The sequence below is a fragment of the Equus quagga genome, chromosome 13 (assembly GCF_021613505.1).
Source record: "Equus quagga isolate Etosha38 chromosome 13, UCLA_HA_Equagga_1.0, whole genome shotgun sequence".
Classification (NCBI taxonomy): domain Eukaryota; kingdom Metazoa; phylum Chordata; class Mammalia; order Perissodactyla; family Equidae; genus Equus; species Equus quagga.
Window position 1 is genome coordinate 34,730,690 of NC_060279.1, and position 21,988 is coordinate 34,752,677.

The 21,988-nt window shown below is 37.9% G+C and overlaps 1 protein-coding gene across 1 annotated transcript in view; it reads left to right on the top strand.

Moving 5' to 3' along the window:
* The window catches only part of SPTA1 (spectrin alpha, erythrocytic 1), a 63,144-nt gene that overhangs the window by 2,733 nt on the left and 38,423 nt on the right, over positions 1-21,988 (top strand). The window contains exons 3-17 of the mRNA XM_046682008.1: positions 395-535; positions 1,356-1,502; positions 3,551-3,684; positions 4,239-4,383; positions 5,681-5,835; positions 7,052-7,187; positions 7,301-7,402; positions 8,901-9,038; positions 9,653-9,763; positions 11,103-11,180; positions 11,324-11,479; positions 12,851-13,055; positions 14,455-14,636; positions 17,107-17,350; positions 18,655-18,777. Coding sequence (XP_046537964.1) covers positions 395-535; positions 1,356-1,502; positions 3,551-3,684; positions 4,239-4,383; positions 5,681-5,835; positions 7,052-7,187; positions 7,301-7,402; positions 8,901-9,038; positions 9,653-9,763; positions 11,103-11,180; positions 11,324-11,479; positions 12,851-13,055; positions 14,455-14,636; positions 17,107-17,350; positions 18,655-18,777 — 2,197 coding nt within the window. The remainder of the gene's footprint in view (positions 1-394; positions 536-1,355; positions 1,503-3,550; positions 3,685-4,238; positions 4,384-5,680; positions 5,836-7,051; positions 7,188-7,300; positions 7,403-8,900; positions 9,039-9,652; positions 9,764-11,102; positions 11,181-11,323; positions 11,480-12,850; positions 13,056-14,454; positions 14,637-17,106; positions 17,351-18,654; positions 18,778-21,988) is intronic.

Here is a 21,988-nt window from a genome sequence, read left to right on the forward strand (position 1 = left end):
TTCGTGCTGTTTCTTATGTGACTTTGCCAGGGCTTAGAACACCTCTGCTCATCATCTACCTATCAAAATTCTATGTGTTCCTCAAGGTTCAGTTAAAATGAGCATTCTTCCACAAATACTTACTTTATCTTGTCTTATTGTTTGTAATCACTTCATCCTCTAAAACCCCAAAGCATTGCTAAAAAGTTTTATCTTATGAAAGATAATATATGGCTGGGTTTAATAGCTATTTCCATACAAATCCTATTTCCTCCTTTAAATATTTGTTGAGGAATTAATGCACACATGAATGGGAGGAGACATTTTTATCCAGGTCCTTCCCTATACAAGTCTCTGAGTCTGCACTTGCTCCACATTCTCTGTGACTGAGTGGTTTTGCTTCTCCTCCCCACAGAAACATCTGGACGAACTGCGCCATCTGTGGGACCTGTTGTTAGAGCTGACTCAGGAGAAGGGTATCCTGCTGCTGCAGGCCCTGAAGTTCCACCAGTACTTACAAGAGTGTGCTGACATCTTGGAGTGGATTGCAGACAAGGTATGGGGACATACAAGACTTCCTACCTCTGTGTCCTAGGCATCCATGTAAACTTAATGCAGACTATTCATAAAGAAGTCAGTGTATCTGTTCCTGGACTTTGTTCCTTGAAAGATGGAGGAATTTTGAGAAGATTTAGGAGTACTTTGGGAGTTATTAACATTGTTTGTCAAATGTGAGGCATAAGTCTAAATGTATGGACCTGAATATAGAGAAGGCAGGACTTATGCAGAAACTGTGCATTGAAAGATGATCTAGCCTTGTCTCTTTTCTACTGTCCATGATCCTTAATTCCTTCTCCTAGATTTTTGCTCTTATCATGGGTCCAGGCTGAGGATATTGCCAGCACTTTACCTAGAACCTTATATCTCAGTGCCTATAACTGTGGAGTTTTCCATTTTTCCAAATAGATAGAGCAATATTATAGTTAGGACTGAAGATTTACACAAGCAAGTGCTTAGCACAGTGCTTTTGTAGTTATTCAGTATGTTGAATTGAGTAGAACCAGGACAAATTCACTTTTATGTTTCAAATGTATGTTTTATCTTCCAAAATGTAAAAGGGTCCTTCCATGGGCTGGGACCAACAATGCCCCTGGTCTTTCTGAAGGGTTACCACAAAGAACACTGTCCTTTGGGCTACGGTGTCACCTCAGGAAATGTACTCCTGATTCTGGCTTTCTCCTGAAGGGATTCTCCCAGGCTCCACCAGTATCTCCTTCCAGGTTATCCTGGGAATGTAGGCAAGGATTTTGGGCATTTGACCTGCAGCAATTCCTAAATGTTTGCTGGTGACTCAATAAAATTTTCTGTGTCTACAGGAAGCTATTGTGACATCTGTGGAGCTGGGTGAGGATTGGGAGCACACAGAGATTCTGCATAGGAAGTTTGAAGAGTTCCAAGGGGACCTAACAGCTCGAAAGAGGAGAGTGGATGCAGTGAACCAATATGCCAATGAGTGTGCTGAGGTGAGGTGGGGAACAAAAGAGTCATTCTAGGGAAAGAGTATGATCTTCAAGAGTAACTTCTGGCCATTAGTAGGAGCGACATGAAAGTTATAGGACATTGTGAGAAAACAGAGGGATTCAAGTCCCTGGAGTAACATGCCCAGAGCAGTTTCTTCTCTCTGGATTCATCCCTTGCCAGCCCATGGATACAGAGGTTTGAGTGGTATGTGTGTGTGTGCATGTGTGGAGGAAGTAAATCCACAATAAGATAACTCCTGCACTGTGCAGTAGACTAATTACTCATGCTTATGCAACACTCTTTCTTCATGAAGAAGAACCATAATAAAGTAGTGAAGAATATGAAATAATGGTGGGCTATTATGATATATATGATATGATACATGATTTTTTGTGAGGTGGGAGGGAAAGGAGGCAGATTTACCTTCATAGACTTAAGAGAATTCTTAAATAAGTTTTCAATATCTAAGCAGACAAATACTCAATGTGTGAATAATTACCCTAGTATATGCAAGAAAACTGGGAAGCCTGTCTGATTTTGCATGTATATAAAGGAACATGGAACTCCAGCAGTTGGTTATTATATTTTTCCATTTATGATTTCTTTGTCACTGCAGCTCTATAATGGGAATGATCTGTCTGTGTTAAAAAAAAAAAAAAAAAAAAAAAACAAGATTACAGGATAAATGGGTACTGGAGTAGGAAAAGTAACCTGTTTCTCAATTTTTTTCCAGGCCACATTTCCAACAGTCCTTAAATGTTCTCCCTCCAACACCTTTCTCTTATTGTGGAGATTTTTTGGTTATGTATTACTATGTACCAAACTGCCACGAAACTTAAAATACCAAACGTTATTTGCTTCTGATTGAGTCAGACTCACTGATTCATGATTCAGTGACTCAGCTGCTCAGCTGGACAGTTCTCCAGACCTCACCTGGTATTCTTAAGTGGCTGCATTTATTGTTGGCTCAGTTCAGGTGGAGGAGCCAAAATGGCCTTGCTCCCATGTCTGGGGCCTTGGCAAGGATAAGGAAGCCTTTGTCCACATGGCCTCTCATTTTTCAGTAAACCATGCTCCTTTATGTGTCAGTGTTCCAAGAAGGTGAGAATAGAAGCTGAAAATCCTCCTGAGGTCTAAGTGCTGGGGCTCAGGGAATATCATTTCCGCTGTATGCTATTGGTAAGCAAGTTACAGGCCAACCTGAATCCAAAGTGAGGAAATAAACTTCACCTCTTGAAAAGAGGACCTTGTGGCAAAATAATGTGACCGCATTTTCTAATCTACCATAGGAAGTATTAAAACAATACAGGGTGTATTGTCTGTTCTTTTGGAGTTGGGCCCACACAGCTACAATGGAAAGGGCCATACACTCAGGAAGGAGAACGTAGAAAATTCTGTCTGAAGAGGCTTTGGAATGGGAATGGAACTGAAAATAAACAGGGACTTTGGCATATGGGGACTACTCAAAATTGGCAAGTATCAAAATAAGTTGATGTTGCTAGCTTAATCTAGTATTCATAAATCTCATTGCTTCAGATAGTTTGCAAGAAGGTGTGAAATTTTCTGCAAAATTATATATGTATTCATGTGTATACAACTCTGAGAAGAGAGAAATAGCTTTCATTGGATTCTCAAAGATGTCAGGACCCAAAAGAGTTAAGAACCACCATACAGGAGTTTTGGAAAATTCAGTCATATTTCACAAAAGGAATTTTCTCTTCTGTTCTTTGGTTTCTAGGATTTTCAGGGGATTTAGCAGGCATCAACAAGGTGGAGTTGTGAAAATAACCACGTGGTTGGGCAACCTGTGTTAGTAGGTTAGTCCAGTGCTGTGGGCAAAAAACAATATCTGGAAGATTGGCTTCCTAGATTTTGGTAATGTGGATCAGGTTAGAGCTAGGGAACAAGGCTAAGGAGAAGGTCAGTATCTGGCTAAATGGTTGTTCTCCACTTCTGATAAAGTATGAACCAATATGAAATGAGAAGGGTTTAAATGATTTTTGGAATAATCTCATCTTTGTATAATTCCAGCACTGCTTTCCTCCCACAGGAGAACCATCCTAAGCTGACTTTGATTAAGCAAAAGCAGGATGAGGTGAATCCTGCCTGGGAACGTCTCTACAGTCTGGCTCTCAAGCGACAGAAAACACTGTCCGATGCTATAGACTTCCAGCGATTCAAAAGGTATGAATCTTGCCACCACAGTATAGGAAGCTCTGCAACAGCACCATGTTTGTTATTTGTGTTAGCCTGTGTCTACTGTTAGAAATCCTTGGCCAATATCTCAAAACAAAGAAGATCATGTGCTTGCCTTTAAGATAGCAATGGAGAGAATAGTTAAGAAAACTGACACCCACCATAAAGCCAAGTTTGTGGCAAATGGATCTCAAAGCAATAAAAATAACACTAGTGAATTAGTGATGGAAGCTCTTCAGAGACAAAGAAAGCAGATTAAGAATTGGATGGGATGGAAGGTGGAGTTGGGAAGAAAGACATGCATGGAGAGCTGACCCTGACATGGGAAGTATATCTGGAGGCTCAATAGTCAGGATGCCTGGGTCCCTACATCTCAATGGAAACAGTTAAAAGCAAGAATTCTTTACATTACCTTTTATTAGTGTGTAGGAATACATGGTAATTGCTAACTGGGTGAGGTAGAGTGGTCCTTGCCATGTGCTCTGTTTGCCCTGCAATGCCTGGCATCTTCTTTTGTTGGAGCTCATGTGGATATCTGCCAGGGATGTGACTGAAGCCATCCTGTGGACCAAGGAGAAGGAGCCTCAGCTTACCTCTGAAGACTATGGCAAAGATCTTGTTAGCTCAGAGGCACTGTTTCACAGCCACAAGACACTTAAGAGGAACCTCGCAGTCATGGATGACAAGGTAAGTACTTTTGGAGGAATGGCTAGCCCTTTGAGCTAGAGGAAGCATTTAGTGGTCATCTTGCCTCCAGAGGACACGGTAAATTCACTTTTCAATGAAGGAGAAATTCTGTGGCCCTTGAATATACCTCCTCCTTCTAGTTCATAACTCGTATGTGGATATTGGATATCTCTTATTTTTATTTGAATTACTTTTATTTAAATATTTCAGAAAATATTGTGTTTTTTGTAATGTATTTTATGATTAAAAAAAAAAAAGATACCTCCAAGAATGGTTTGCTACTCTCACTCCATACTCTGTGGCCAGAGAATATTTCCTTTTATCTAATCATATTTTCTTCTGTTGCAGGTGAATCCTGCTTTTTTTCCTTCAATCAGTAGATAACGGAAGATATTTCTTCTTCCCCTTTTATAGTAAACATGGAGCTTACTAAACCCACCTTTGGGTTCTCTTCTGGAACCTGGAAAAACCCAGTTCTGATACTTAGAGGGGCAGACATAGGCATACTAGAACCTGGAGCAAGCTTGTATTATTGAATGATTCCAATCCTAACTTTTTCTCCTCACAGTTTTAACCAGAACTTAAGCAAATTATTCCTGAGTGTCTACAGTGGAGTCAGCCAGCAGGCAGATCCCCACTTGCTGTGCTTTAACCATAGCTCTGTTCCTGAGTTCAGTTTCTGAAAACTCTTCCACCATTCTATTTCTTCTTTAATTCTGGCTCATTTTTTTTAACCTTTTGTCTTTTTTTCTAATAATCTAAAATAAAATCTCGTGATTTGATGAGTAATGGAGATGAAATACTAAATTCTAGATAACACCTGATTATAGTTGAGTATAATGAAAGGACTAATAGTAAACGTGGAAAGTCACTCGTATTCACTCATATTTTTGCCCTATTGTACTCAAAATGGTCTGGCACTAATGGAACTTTCTTGGCAGAAATTTTCCTGGGTAGAAATTTCTTTCTGATTCCTACAATAATATTTACAGAAATTGTATAGAGGGTAGCGAAGGAGCTCTATAAAATAAATTATAATTTATTTTATTATGAAAGGAAGATTATAAAACAAGAAAATGCATGTGAAGTGCTTAGCACAATAAGAGACAAAAAAGTGCTCAGTAAATTTTTATTATTAATATAGTGCATTAGTATATTAATTGAAATATGTCACTATTAATTCATTGATGTATTACTATTATTCATATGATTTTTTTGTTACATCCCTCCCATGAAACTTTGCCAGGAGGATTCTGAGTGCTTGGATTTCCCACTAGGTTTTTGTTTTGTCCCAAAGGTGAAAGAGTTATATGCCAAAGCAGAGAAGCTTAAGCTTTCTCATCCTTCGGATGCACCTCAGATCAAGCAGATGAAAGAGGATCTGGTCTCCTCCTGGAAGAACATTCAGGCCTTGGATACCAACAGATTTGCAAAACTGCAGGCTTCTTACGGGTGGGAAAACCCTCCTCTCTATTGCTCTACTTATCTCTACAGGGTCCAGGTATAATACAAAAAGCAGAAATAAAAGAGTGAAAGAAGTAAAACAGTGAGAGATTTAGCCCTCCTGCTTGCTCAGTAGAGGCAAAAGAAGATTTAATTTGCCAAGGGAAGTCCTTTGCAAGCTGATATAATGTTCAGCATGATGACTCCCCTCTCTTGCACTCCTTCTGTCCTCCTCTGTTTGTATAGTTGTAGGAGGCTATGAAGTGGCCCATGGAGCTGGAAAAGCAGCTTGAGAAATGTCAAAATCCTGACTCTAACTGAAATGAATTTCAATTTCTAAGCTGAAGAGCATGAAAATAAATCTAGAGGGGCAGGCCCCATGGCGCAGTGGTTGGGTTCAGCACGCCTCACTTCAGCTGCCTGAATTTGTGGGTTTGGATCCTGGACATGGAACTACACCACTCATTGGCCATGCTTTGGTATGACCCACATGCAGAATAGAGGAAGATTGGCACAGATATTAGCTCATGGCTAATCTTCCTCAAACAAAAAAAAGATGAAAAATGGTGATGGATGTTAGCTCAGGGCAGATCTTCCTCATCAAAAAAATAAAAAAATAAAAAATAAAATAGTAATTAAAAAATCTAGAATTTTTTCCTGAATGTGGGTTAGCTTGCCAAAAAACTGGGTGTCATGTCAGTGGTCAATTTTCAGAATTAGTCGTTAAATTACCAGAAAACATTATTTATCTATCTCATTGTTATGATTTAAAATTAAATGATGAGCATTTAATTTTTGAATAGGTAACCATTTTAGTGGTTTTTGTTTTTTACTGAAAGAGTTTAGGGTGAACTAAGATATATGAGGGCTCCTAATCCTAACTCTAGGCCCCCTCCTCACAAGGTGCTTCCTGTTATTTATCTATTATTTGCTTATTTATTGGCCTCTTTAAGAATATTTTACTCCACCTTATGTGCCTCTTGGATAGGTGTGATCTCGTGATGTTGGAAATGCAATGCCCATGTGCCTCATCACACAATGACACATCTACTCAAGGAATAGACAACCCGAAGTGAAGGCCTTGCAACCTGTGCCACTAACAGAACTGGAAGCAGATCAGGGAAATGGGAGCAATCATCTTAGCTCAACCCAACCCTGACTTTTTGTTCAAAGTCCATTTATGTCTACTTTCTCCTTCCTGTCCTTTACTTTACCTTTCCCTCAGGTACCAGCGGTTCTTATCTGACTATGATGAGCTCTCAGGCTGGATGAAGGAGAAGACCACTCTGATCAATGCTGATGAGCTGCCCACAGATGTGGCTGGTGGGGAAGCCCTGCTAGACAGGCATCAGCAGCACAAGGTAGACAGGAAAGGCCTCCCCAGTAGGAGGAAAAGGGAGGTGCCCTGACTCAATGCCGAGAATATTGGAAGGTTTCTTGCTGCATTTTAAGATATTTTGTCTTCCGGCCACAGCATGAGATTGACTCTTACGATGACCGATTTCAATCCGCTGATGAGACTGGTCAAGCCCTGTTGGATGTAAATCATGAAGCCTCTGTGGAAGTTCAGGAAAAGGTAATGTAGTTTAACAAATTTCATGAAATTTTGATAGCTATTTAGCCCCCACTTAATCTCATAATAATATGATAATCTCTGAATGGGAAGAAGATAGAAGTCATGTAAACGTGTTAATAATATGGGCCTAAATTTCACACTGCTTCCTTCTCAAATTGCTTTACCTAAATTGAGTCATTTGAAATTCTCAGGACATGCTGTGTGCTTCCTCACGTCTGAGCTTTCATTTCACAAACCTACCTACTTTCATCTTGATACCTTCTACCTAATAAGAAACTTCCATACCATCTTGCCTTGTCACATATGCTCCACTTTATCACTTTCCAATGCTTATCTCTAGAGTGTAAATTCTATGAGGACTGCACCTTATTCATCTTTGGGTTCCCTAAGGTGCTAGCACAGTGCCTGGCACATGGTTGGCACCTGTGCCTTTTCTTTTCTCCTCCATACAACCTCAGATCAAACTGATTTTCCTATATCTGTGTGTCTCAAATTTACATTAAATAACAAGAAAGCTTTAAACACTCAGAATTCCATTGATGGAAGAATCAGGTTAGCCATTACGCTAATCTCCTGGATCACAGGGGCTCCTCTCAACCCCCTGACCCAGAGAGATTTTGCTCCAATCACAGAGTCACAGGAACTCCCTGGGATAATAATTAAAATAAGATTTGCAGGCTCTTTGCATTTCATTAGACTCCAAGCTCAGCCTTAAGCACTATGATGGATGAGATTGAGGTGACCATATTTTGAATTCCCCCCAGAACTCTATGGGAACATTATATTATGGATTTCTGTTACTAACAATTTTCTGCCAAAGGAATAGCAGGACCCTAAGTCCTTAAAAATTTATCTGTTGTCTTGGGATTCTGAGAATTTGTGCTCTTTTTGATAGAGTTAATACAGCATATGTGTTAATAAGATGGAATTTCTTGGGCAGATGCTCGGGCAGAAACAAAAGCTTTTACAAGTGAGAATGACACTTTTTTCTTGATGGTTCTTATTTGCTTTCAGAGAAGAATGCAAATTTATCAGTCTGATATTTTAACTACTCTAGAACTTGAACTTCACCAAATGTCCACCCTTTTTAGATACTGAACTTTACTCTGTAGCAGTTTGTGTAATCTAACAACTATTTAGAGTAATTATTTGCTCATGGCTTTCTGTCTTCCTGTAATCCTGATCCCCCCTCCCTGCCCTTTAAATCTGTTTGGTATGATACATCCTATGCTTCTTCTCCCTGATTCTTCCAATCAGAATTAATCTTTTCTTGTTTATTTATACATATTAAGTGTGTTGTACCTCTTTTATGGTATTTATCCCATTTTTCCTAGACTACAGTTATTTGCTTAAAGGTTGGAGCCTTAAGAGAAAAGCCTATTTCCTGTTCACTTTTTGTATCCTTCAAAAGACCTTGCATTTACTAGATGCCCAGTAAATGTAGGATAAAATAAATTCATTAAATATCTTCTCAATACATTATCTCTTTCTTCTAAAGATGACAGAACTTGCCAATCAGTGGGCCGCGCTGTTGGAACTGTGGGACAAGCGTCAGCATCAGTATGAGCAGTGCTTGGACTTGCACCTCTTCTACCGTGACAGTGAGCAAGTGGACAGTTGGATGAGTAGACAAGAGGTAACAGGAGGGGCTCAGCAAGCCTCCAAAATCATTTCTCCCATTCCTCGTTACCGCTATGACTACTATCAGCACCCTCAGAAGCACTTCTGTGGTCTGAAGCAGTTCCCGGGAACTGGAGAGTGATCCACAAGGAGAAGAAAAGGTTGACCCTCTCTGTAAGGTTCCAGAATTCCCTCATGGACAAATGTATAGAAAACCTACCTAAATACATAGCAGAGTGGCTTTAACCTCAACTGAACACAAAGAAAAGTATTTTGCAAAAGGAGTCAGAGAGAGAAATTTGTGATGAGTCAGGCAGAATTAACCAGAGATTTCCTGGAGGAGGTGATCGGTCTTCTCAAGGCAGCTTTGAGATCTCAGACTGGTATCTAGATTGGTTGGGAGAATTCTATGTGGACAAATGTGATAAAGTTTATGAGAGGACTGGGAAGGAAGTCTGAATGTCCTGATATTTGATATTAGTCTCTACTTACTACATTACTTCATGTTAATTCCCATCTTGCTCTCCAACCCCCTCACCTCTTTTTGTAGTCCTTGTCTCAGAGATATTCCAAAGGGAATGTTTCTCACCATTGAGGCACAGCTGAGCTATATGTTTCTGTCTTCTATAGGCTTTCCTGGAAAACGAGGACCTGGGAAACTCCTTGGGCAGTGTAGAAGCCCTTCTTCAGAAGCATGATGACTTCGAGGAAGCCTTTACTGCCCAGGAGGAGAAGATCACAGTAAGAAATGGGCCCTGGTTGGGGCATTGACTTAATGTTTGTATATATCATCTCATACAATACCTATCCTTAGGTAGAATCACTGATAACTATCAGACATTACATGAGAATTATCCTTAAAAGAGAAGATATCAGGAAAAATAATCATACCCATTTTTATCACCACATCTCTTATTCAACCAAGCATGTTTAGAAAGTTTTTAAATAGTTCAAGCCATTTATATTGTCTAATGAAGTGTGTGATTGTCTTTTTTATGCAATGTAAGTAGAAACTATTGAATCCATATCTGACATAGAATCACTACTTAAAAGTTAAAAATGTTTGAAATTTACTTTTTTAGTGTTTTCTTCTCCAGTAACGTCCTTTTTGGTTTTCTCTAGTAATATCTAGATATCTAAGTAATATCTATTCTATTCCTGTATAAGTATATCTTCATCTTTGTGTTTCTAATCTAACTCTACTACAGTTTTCCTGTGAACTATAATTTACAATGTCCCAGAAACTGGTCAATGTATATGCAGGGCTCAGAGAAGGGTGAGGAAGACTTTTTTGGTCCAATATACTCTGTCTTTGACTGTCTTCCAGGATGGTGCTGGCTTTAAGCTCACACACACATATACTATCACCACCAGCAACAACAACAAAAACAATAAGATTCCCAGTCTTCTCTGTTAATCCTCAGTCATACAGAGCTTAATACGGTCCTTATCAATCCATAGGATTGTTCTGATGACTCTCATTGGTAAAAGCAAACAGTGTCTTGTTTATAAAATGCTATAATTTATTTTAGATCATTTTCCTATTCTCAATCAGCTAATCCATCCTGAGCTCTAGCAATTTTAGGAGTTCATAAATGAAGATGAGTGGAAATTCACCTCTACAATTTCTGACTCTTCTCCCTGTGCAGCTAGAGATATAAATGTGTATATATATACATATATATATATATATATATATATATATATAAAATATATGATGGATAGATAGGTAAATAGACTGGCAACTGAACATGGCTATATTGAGAGTGCTTCCTCTTGTAAATTTAAGAGACGATCCAATACTCATCTTTCAGTCACATTAAAATTCACTTACCATAACCTAGATTTTAAAAATATTGTGGCATGGAGAGGGTAATTAACTTCCCTGAGATATATGTTTTGAAATACAATTTATAATAGAAATCAGAACTAGGACATAGATCTTCTGATCCTGAAACTTGTGCTCTTTGCAATGTGGGAAGCTCTCCCATATTGCTATGCTCGCTCTTAAATAGCTAGCTAAACTGTATCCACTTACTCAGTGGCCGCTGAGGGAAAATCACTCTGGTTGTTTTTTCAGACCTTAGACAAGACTGCAACCAAACTGATTGATAATAAGCATTATGATTCAGAGAACATCGCTTCTATCCGTGACCAGGTATGTTCAAGGTACCAAATGTGCATCTACCTGTGCACTGGGGTCATAGAAACTGTTGGGTTGACGGTGATAAAGGTGGGCGGTAAATCTCATTTGTCCATATTTGATTTTGCTGACAGTGAGTTTGTTCATGGTTTTTGCAGCTGTTGGTTCGGCGGGATGTCCTACGTGACAGGGCTGCTGTTCGACGCAGATTGCTGAAGGAGTCTTTGCTTCTGCAGCAGATGTATCAGGACTCAGATGACCTAAAGAACTGGATCAACAAGAAGAAAAAGTTGGCAGATGATGAAGAATACAAAGTAGGAGGATTTTCAGACCCTGGACATATTCATTGGACTTATGTTTCATGGAATTAGAGTCTTGAAGCTGAAATGATGATAAGGTTCAGCTAGTGAACCTCATTTTACAGATGAGCAGACAGAGTCTCAGAGAAGGGCAATGACTCCCTTAAGGTTATATATCTAGCTAAAAGCCAAGAATCTAGTTTCTTGTTTCCACATATGCTGCTGCCTCTCACCCCTTTTCTCTGGTACAATTTCTAATGGTTCTTAACATAATGGTGGAAGGAAGGGACTGCTCCTCATTTAGCTGCTTACTGTCCCTGGATCACCTCTTCTGCTCCCCTCTGCACCCTTATAGTAGGAAAATATTGTATCTAAGCCCAATGTGCATTCAAGTTTACTGAAATCTACTGTGAACTTAAAAGTAACCTAAGAGTTTGGTATAATATAGACATACAGTTTTGTTGCTAGAAGGGAACAACTCCTTATTTTATAGATGAGGAAATCAGAGATTTTAAATGGAAAGTGAATTGCCCAAAGTTATCCAGTTATTTAGAAGGCAGTTTAACATCAGTTTTAGAATCACAAATTCTGGAGAAGGTGACCCTGGGCTTGAATTCTCTCCCTCTTCAGTTTTAGGTTATGTGACTTTGGGAAATTCCTGAATTACCTCTGAGCCATAGATTTCTCTACCCTACGGTTGTGTAAAACAGATGTTTTTTACTCACGAATATTATATCATATAAACTATTATTTCACACATATATATACTCACAAGCTTTCACATTTACAGTCAGGGCTAGAATTAGTCTCTTGGTTTCTAGGCCAATATCTATTCACAATATTCACTTTTCTAAATCTCATGTAGTCTTAAATGTATACCTCTGATCTCTTTGGTCTTATATCTTTATAGAATTCTGAGCATCTTATCTGTACCTTTCATTCTGTGAAACTTGGTAATATGTGTTAGTGTTCTTTAGAGGAGTTATGGTTCCAGTGTATACAGGGTAAACAGATCTTCTCTCTTTGGAGCCAATGAATGGATGGTTCATGTACTAGGGCAGGGATAGAAAAAAAGTTCATCTTTTGTGACAGATCTGATTGATTGTTAATATTTGCATGGAGTGTCATATTCAAAATGATCTTGAGTAAAGATCTAGGTTCTGTAGAAATAAAAGCAGGGATTGATTAGCCAAGTTCGCCACGTGTAGAGAAGGAGGGATTGGTCACAGGAGTTTCCTAAGCATTCTCTAGCTCTGTACTTGGACCAGGACGGGTCTTGCTTGTTTTCTCTTCTTAGTACAGTTATATTTACAGTGAGAAGTAACCTCCATTCTCAAAATTTCTGCCCCATTTTCTGGTTTCCTTTTATTTTTTGTCTTGTCTCAGGATATACAGAACTTGAAGAGCCAGGTACAAAAGCAACAAGCCTTTGAAGAAGAACTGGCAGCTAATGAGATTCTGCTCAATAACCTAAAAATGACTGTCCAGAAAATGATTGAGGATAATCACTATGCCTCTGACACTGCAGCCGCTCGTGTGAGTGAAGTTGCCAGCCTCTGGGAGAAATTGCTGCAGGCTACAGCACAGAGAGGTTAGAAGCAGAGGTTTGGGTGAAAAGTTGCTTCCTAAATTCTGAAACCTACTGTTTTCATCTTTTACCACCTCGAATTTACCTGGCGACCTCTATGAGAGGAGATGCTACTCATTTGCTTCCCCTATTGGTGAAGAAGTTTTTGAAATCCAATCTAAATTTATCCCACTATATATTTATACAATTTTATGTTTTCTTCATGTATGTAGAATTTTTTAAGGGAAATTCCTTTTGTTTTCTTCACTCTTCTCCCACTTTTTCTTCCTTCTCTTGAATAAATATTCAGGAACCATGACTTCAGTATTGCCTATGCACCTAAAACTAGTTTCCTTAAATTAGATTTTATATATTTTGGTTCTAAAGATGAGACAAGATCTTATGACCTAGGTTATTAAATTAGACATTAAAAGATTGTCAATGCCACATATGATGTTCCTACAATATTTCATTCTTATAAATAGGGCTTGATGACTTGTTGCTTTTGTCACCTGTCTGAAAGTGTTCAGCCTCTGCTGTAAGCTCTTAAAAAAAAATTCCCACCTGTCTGCTTAAACAGTCTCTACTTACAAGTAACCTTCCATCTTCCTGTGCAAAATTAATCAATTGTCATAGTTGACACAAATAATGAGGTTCCCCTGTGAATATTCCCCTTGTTATGAGCATCATCTATAGACAAGACTCTGCCTTAGTTACAGAAGAGGTACATAATACTGATTTTGTTGAATGTCACCCTGATTTTTGGTTTAGGAAAAAATTCCAATTTGGCTATAACAATAAGTTGCAGCTACTCTCCACTATCAGGAGATAGAAATAATTGCTTTACATAAATAATGCAAATAATTTCTATAAAGCCATAGAATAAAGAATTTAGCTGAGTACAGTGAGGATAATCAGGACATTTTATGGAAGAGAAAATTATGTGGTGTGGTGTGGTTTGCGATGAAGGACAGGTACAAAAAAGGGAGGTAGCAGGGTTCTGAGAAAGGCATTTATAAAAAGACATTTCAAAATTTCAAATTGAGCCAACTCAAAGTTTGATACTTCTCTTGGAAAGCGCAGTGTTTGGATTTGAATACTTTTGAAAGGGAGGTCTCCAAAGAGAGTAGCAAGTGACATATGAAAATACCTAACATGGTTAAAATGCAGTAGCTCTATACCTCATCAGGGAATAAACTTATTGTTTATCTTTGTTTTGAGAGCACTACTACTTTCAAAAACAAATACCATTTAAATTCTACAAATTTAAGGTGATTTTTTGCATAATCAAACGTGAGACAGTTGTATATTTTCCCACTGCAATGTCAAAATGTTATATTGCTCCTTAAGTTGATGGAAGCTATATTATTGTGCAATGAGAAGCAGTTATGGTACCTGTCTGATACCTAGTGTCTTCTCCCAGGGACTGAGTTGGAGAAAGCCAACAAGCTGCTGCAATTTGAAAATAATGCAGAAGATCTGAAGCACTGGCTGATGGAGGTTAAGTGGCAGGCTTCCTCTGAGGACTATGGGAAAGGCCTGGCAGATGTACAGAATCTACTCAGGAAACATGGGCTTCTGGAGTCTGCTGTGGCTGTTCGTCAGGTTTGTTGCTTGCTCTTTGGCCACTTGTAGGCTAAAACACTTGTATATGCTCTGAGCACACTCGTAATAAGTAGGTATTATTAAAAGAGAAAGAGAGCAAGAAACCAAAAGTAAACATTTTAAAATTTTACTTGGTCAACTGTCTCTTCCCAATATCTCTTCTAATCCAACCATTCTCCTGGGTGCCTGATGTCTTTTGTCAGACGCCCATAGCTGATAAGACTTTGTTGAATCTTCCAAATGTAACTCCATATTCTCAATCTGGAAACCTGGGTTGTATATATAGCCTTGTTACTGACTAGTTATGTGATCTTTCATGTGTCTTTTCACCTTTTTAACTCTGTATCCTTATCTGTGAAATAAGGATTTGGATAAAATTGCCTCTTCTTGTTCTGGCATTCTGCAACTCAAAGTTTGAAAATATCTTTAATCTTACCTTTTTTTTTTTTTAGCTAAGAAAATCGAAACCCATAGAAGTAAACTGGTTTCTCTGATGTCACAGAGAAAATTAGCAACAGAGCTGGGACTATGATGCAGATGTCCAGGCTCTTAGTTTTATGGTTATCCCCTGACATCCCATCAGACTATTATTTATTAATACTGTATCCAATAGGTTTCTAGAGTGTAGACACTGTATGTGAGTATCTGGAGAACTCAGTGGAAATCTATTCTCACTTCACTCAATTTCTCATCCCAGGAATTCTAGCTTGTATGTAAAGATGATTCTGCTGTTTCCTAGAAGTTCCCACTGATCTATCTTGTTAAAATACAGTTTTATAATGTCTGTTCTTTGGTCACTCAGAGTAAAATAGGGAAGAAAGAATAATCTACAGAAAACAGAAAAAGCAAAACAAACACAGTCACTCATATAGCTCTAAGAATGGCTTGATGGGGCTTGAAATAAAGTAAAAGGCTGGAGGCTGGAAAACCATATAAAGATAGCTTTTAAATCTAAGTGGAGGAGGAGAGTTTGCAATGATTTTCAAAGGAGGGAAAAGATGAGATATGGTGAAAAGTAAACAAAAATATACAAAGAAGAGGAACAGCCTGTGTAAACATGTAATAGAAGTATGTTACTCTGGGAGAGTTAGGGCAGCAAATCACCAAGAATTCATTCTCCTATTTGGGATAGAGGCTGAGATATAATGCTTAAAGAGGAAATTTTCAATATGGAATATGACAGTGGAAATGATCTTCAATATCCTCTAGCCCAAAGTTCTCATTATGTAGATGAGGAAACTAAGATCAAAAAAAGTGAAAGAGCTTTCCCAAGATCAAATGGCAATTGACTAGCAACCAAGAATAGAAGTCACGTCTTCTATCTCCTCAGTCTAGGGCATCTTGCTCTACAGTAGAGATTTTCAAGTAGTAAAGTGGATCCATAATGATAATGATAATTATGATGTCTTAATTCACTCTATTACACTATGATGTTTTCCAAAGTTAATGTGTTTCTCCTAAGAGATGAGAACAGTTCCTTAGTGAGAGATTTTAATTTTAATTCTTTATGAAGCCTTAATTCTGTATGGAGAAGTGAGTATATGTTTTCAGAAGCCATTGATGGCCAATGGTTTGTTCCAAATTGAGAGGAGATAAATCAAACCCTTTATAGGTTGAACACTGGATAGCAAAATAGAATAAATAAAACCTATGCCTTCTATTCATCTATCTCTTGAAGAACTTTTCTTATGTACCACCACCTCATACCCCAAAAAACAAACCAAACAAACAAACAAACAAAAATCTTATCTCTACTGTGCTTCTACCAGACCAGTTATAGTTGACCTCACTAATAAAGATGAAATACATCTCGTATCTATTTTAGCATATAGGAATGTGGCTAAAATTTTATTTCCAGGAAGATCCTTCAAAATCCTGTTTCTGTATTCCTCCTTTCTTAGATACAGCCTGAATGGGGGCTATGATTTACTCAAATTCACACTACTAGGTAGTGGGCCAGGCAGGGCCTTCGCATTTCTCTTTCTGAGATTCTGACATTTGTTTTTGTAACATTACATTTCATCTCATAAGCATTGTTCCTGCTATGCCACAAACGTAAGCCTCAGAAGTATCCAGGTTGTTTACAATTAAGGCTCATTTTAAAGAGAGAGAAAGTAGGTGGATGGGGAACTAAGAAAAAGCCTCACACTGTTTTCCTTGGGGCCACAATTTATCAATACTACCAAACAATTAAGGCTCTATAGTCTGGTTTTTATGATTTCTTTGGCTCTACAAATATTTTGTCCTTTTTGAAATATGGTTTAAGAACTACTTTCCTATAAATAGCTCTTTGTTTGATGAAGTGGTCCTCAATGTAGCAACTCCTCCCACTCTATTTCACTCTGTTTGATTAGAAGTCCTAACATATTACATATGCGAGCTGATTCTCCCCATGACCCACCCCACCAAACCCCCATCTCTTTCTACTAAATGATGGGATTTCCTGACACCCATTTTATTTCTCCCTCAGGATCAAGTGAACACCCTTAAAGACCTGGCAACATATTTTGAAGAAACAGGCCATCCTGAGGTTGGGGACATACAGGAAATGCGGGAGTCCCTGGTGTCCCAGTTTGAAGGCCTGAAAGAGCCACTGGCCACCCGGAAGAAGAAACTCATTGACCTTCTCCTCCTGCATCAGATCTACAGAGACACAGAGGACGAGGAGGCCTGGATCCAAGAGACTGAACCCTCAGCAGCTTCCACCTACCTTGGTTAGTACAGCCTGAGCAGGCTGAGCTGTAAGGAGAAGATGACGGTCTGCAGATTGTTTGAGAGGTCTGAGATACAGCAGTGAGAGGGGAAAAGTTTGCTCTCAGCTCTTTCCCCTCAACTCATGAAAACTTTGCCAGTCTTCCATAAGAAGATTTTTTAAAAATTCATAGTGAAAAGTTTACCTCCTAAAACCAGACATGAACAGCACCATGAATTTAACACCTCTGGGAAGAGCTAGAATGCTCAGCTTTTTGCTACTTCTTCTAACTTTTTTATTGCCAAGGTCGTTGGCTGAGCAGCCATGGTTAGTGTTTGAGGTACCAAGTGTTTTTGTCTATATTGTCAATGACTCTTTTATAGCTATATGAGCTATTACAAGGATAAAAATGTTGAAGCAGTGGATAAAGTGCAAATTTTCCTTCATTTGGAAGCTATCAGTTCACCATTGTCAGCGCCAGGACACTTGCAATGAAATACAAAAAAAGTGCACATAAATATAATTCAAACAATACGCATATGTTGGGAACATCTATAAGGGGCTGAACAATGACAACAATGGAGATGCTAGTCTGGAAAAACTTCCTAGAAAGGAAAGGATCTCTTTGAAGGGTGGACTGGCATGAAGAATTTCTGGAGAGGCATATAGTGTGAAGCCAGGGAGGGAAATTTTGGAAAGAAGAGAGGTAAAGCATGGATAGAAGACAGGGAGGATGAAGTAGACAGCTGGAACTGGGGATCTTCCATGGGGAAGGAAATTAACAATCCGTAGTTTTTGTTATGTGCTTGTTAATGTTAAGCAATGAGTGAGGCACTTTTTTAAAGTTATTTCTAATGATAACCAAAAAAAAAATCTTCAGAACAGATAACATTGTACCATTTTCATGGTGAAAAAACCTAGTTTAGAGAATTTAATAATTTTCTGACACCTATAGAAGCTAGTAAGTGGAAGATACTGCTTTTTACACCACAATATGCTGAAAGAAAATTGGTTACACAATTTTGGAAATTTGAGCTGAAAAGTTACATACCTTTCTACCTATTTTCCAAAAAGAATAGTGATTTATTCATTATCTTTTATAGAATAATTAATTAAATTTTCTTAGTACAAAGAGGCAAGAGGAAGAACAAAGCTGAACAGAATTAATTCAGACAAATGGTATAAATTTCAGGTGGCCCACTCAATCATTAGAACCTCAAAGGGAAGAACTCGAAGATCCAAGAGATATAAAGAAGGGGAATAGTCTCTTCTTATTCCAAACACTAAAACGATACCAGAACTTGAATTTTTTTTTTTTCTCTGTAGGCAAGGATTTGATTGCCTCCAAGAATCTTCTGAACAGACACCAAGTCATTCAGGCTGACATTGCCAGCCATGAGCCACGCATTCAATTGATAACGGAGAGAGGAAACAAAATGGTAGAGGAAGGTATGTAAGATTCAGATTGGGTTTCCCAATCATCACTATGCCAAACTTATGGAAGAAGTTTGTTCAATTTTAGGGTTTCAAGGGAATTTAAAGATATCTGACCCCACCTTTCCATCCAGTACAGAAATTCCCCTTGGGCATTTCTGACAGAAGATTATACAATGTTCTTTGTATATTCTAGTAGTAGGAACCTCCTTACCTCATAAGCCAGTCATTTCTAGTATTCTGTAAAGCCAAAATTATTTAAGTAAAATATTTTTATTTTAATAATCAATATGTTTTCTACAGAAGTTACAGAATTCAGAATTTGAATTACAAAGTCCCGTAAAACAAATCAGGTCCTTCTCCCACATAGGAACTTCCGGATCTGTGAAGACGTGTCTTAGGTTTCCAATGTCTTATTGTCTTTATGGTAAACAGCAACATTTTCTTAAATTTCTTACTTTGTATAGTCTTAATGTCTCTCCTCCTTCTGGTCTCCCATCTTCAAAAATCCTTACTGCTTAAATATGGTTTTCAGAATCTAACATCATATGCCAGATATGGTATAAGCAATGCAGATTACATTGGGATTTTTCCTCTATTAATTCAGGAATAAATTGCTGCCAACCAGTGTCCAGCTATAAAAAGTATAGTTTAAAATTCAGATTGCTGAGCAACAATTCAGATTTCAAGAATATTTCAAACCTAAAAATGTTTATTTGGGGTTCCTAAGTACTATAGTGACTGTCTTTTTTTTCTCCCCTTGAAATCTCCAAATGTAACTGTGGATTTTATTTATTTCTCCTTTCAGTTCTATCAGTCTGTTTCATGTATTTCGAAGCTGTTATTGCCGGCACAGACACTTAAACTTGTTATGTCCTCTTGATGAATTTAAATCTTTAACATTATAACCTAGTCCTCTTTATCCCTGGTGATACCCTAAAGGCTACTTAGTGCAACTTTAATTTAGCCACTCCAGCTGTCTCTATCCTTTTGTTTATACTTTGTTTTTTTTTTTTTTTTTGTATTTAAAGCAGATTTCTTATAGGTAGCATATCCTTAGGCTTTGCTTTTCTTTTATGCAATTTGATAATCTCTCCCTTTTAATGAGTGTTTACAGCATTTAAATTTAATGCCATTTGCAGTAACATGGGTGGACCTTGAAGGTATTATGCTAAGTGGAATAAGTCAGACAGAGAAAGCCAAATACCTTATAATTTAATTTGTATGTGGAAGATTAAAACAAACATATAGATATAGAGATTAGATTGGTGGTTTCCAGAAGGGAAGGGGGAAGGTGGAAGGTGAAAGGAGTAAAAGGGCACACATGTATGGTGACGAACGGTAATTAGTCTTTGGATGATTAACATGATGTAGTCCACACAGAAATTGAAATATAATGATGTACACCTGAAATTTATATAATGTTATAAACCAATGTTACCTCAATTTTTTAAAAAAAGCAATTATCAAAATGGTTGTTTAAATCTAGCATCATGGCTATTTTCTCTTTGTCAGTCTCTACTTCCTTTGCATTAATTATGCATTTGTTATGATTCCATTTTATCTCCATAGTTGTTTATTAGCTATAGTTGTGTGGGGTGTGTGGGTATGTTTATTGTAGGATACTGATTCTCTATTTGTGGTTTTGTGGTTTTCATAATGATGCTAAGATGTTATTTGCCTTTCCCACATTCATTCATAAGTGTACAGTGAACTTTACTGGAGTCTACATGATGTGTGATAATGCCATTGCTTCAATGGTTAATGGAATATATACTTGTGTATTTTGTTTTAAAATTTTGTTTTGATTTCTGATATGGTAACCATTAATAGATATCACTACATAATCAAAAGCTTTTAGGGGTCCTCAATAATTTTTAAAATTATAAAGGGACATAGCAACGGAGAATGGATTGGTGGTTTCCATGGGGCGGTGGGGGGGCGGGGCGGCGAGGCAAAAGGGGTGATTAGGCTCACATGTGTGGGGATGCACTATAATTAGTTTTTGGGTGGTGAACATGATGTAATCTACACAGAATTTGAAATATATTATGATGTACATCCGAAAGATATATAATGTATAATCCAATGTTACTGCAATTAGAAAAAATTATAAAGGTATTCCAGGAACAAAAATTTAAGTCACTGCTCTAGGTTTTAAACTATAGATCTTTAACTTACCACAGTCTAACTTCATATAGTATCTCACCATTTCATGTGTAGAATAAGAGCCTTAAACATGTTTCTATTTCTCCCCTTTCATCCTTTGTACAGTGATGTCACACATTTTAATTTTACATATCTTTTAAAGCCCACCATGCATTGTTATTAATTTGGCTTTAATAATAAATTAGCTTTGAAAGAGATTAAGAAATGAGGAAAAAATCCTTTAATATTTACTCACATATTTGTGTTCTTCATTCTTTTGTCTCCATTGGTAACTTTACCTTTATAACTTTCCTTCTATATATTTCCTCTAATATTTCTTGTAGTGCAGGTCTGCTAGCCATAAATTTTCTAGGCTTTTATTGGTCCAAGACTTCACTTTGCCTTGATTTTTGGAACAAATTTTCACTCGATCTGAAATTCTTGGTTGACAGTGTCTTTCTTTCAGTACTTTAAAGATGCTACTGCATTGTCTTCTGACTTGCAGCGTTTCTGATGAGAAGTCTACTATTATAACTATCTTTGCTCCTCCATATGTAATGTATATATTTTTTCCTCTGACTCTTTCAAGCTTTTTATCACTGGTTTTCAGCACTTTGATTACCATATGACTTGGTGTGGTTTTCTTTGTTTCTTCAGCTTGGGCAATCATTGAGCTTCTCGGATGTGCTTTCTTATGGTACTTCTAGGGGAGCCTTTATTCTGGAACTAATCTAGAGATTAGTCCACTACTAAGGTGTAACCCTTCTGAAGACTCTACCTCCTGCATTATAACATCTTTCCACCTTGGTGGGTGCTAATTTTAATTATTCACAGCCCTATGTGACCCTTAGGAATTTTTTGGCCTACTGCTTTCCTACTGTCATCCTTTCTTCACCCTTGAGAAGTTTTCTTACACATGTGTGCTAAGGAGTAATCAGTCAAATACCCTAGGGGGGCCTTTCTGCATTATCTTCAAAGCTCCATTTCTGTGCAGTACCTTCTCTTCAGGACTGTTCCACAAGCTCCAACTATCTTGTCTTCTTCCAACTCTGCTCTCTGCCTCCTCAACCCAGTGTGG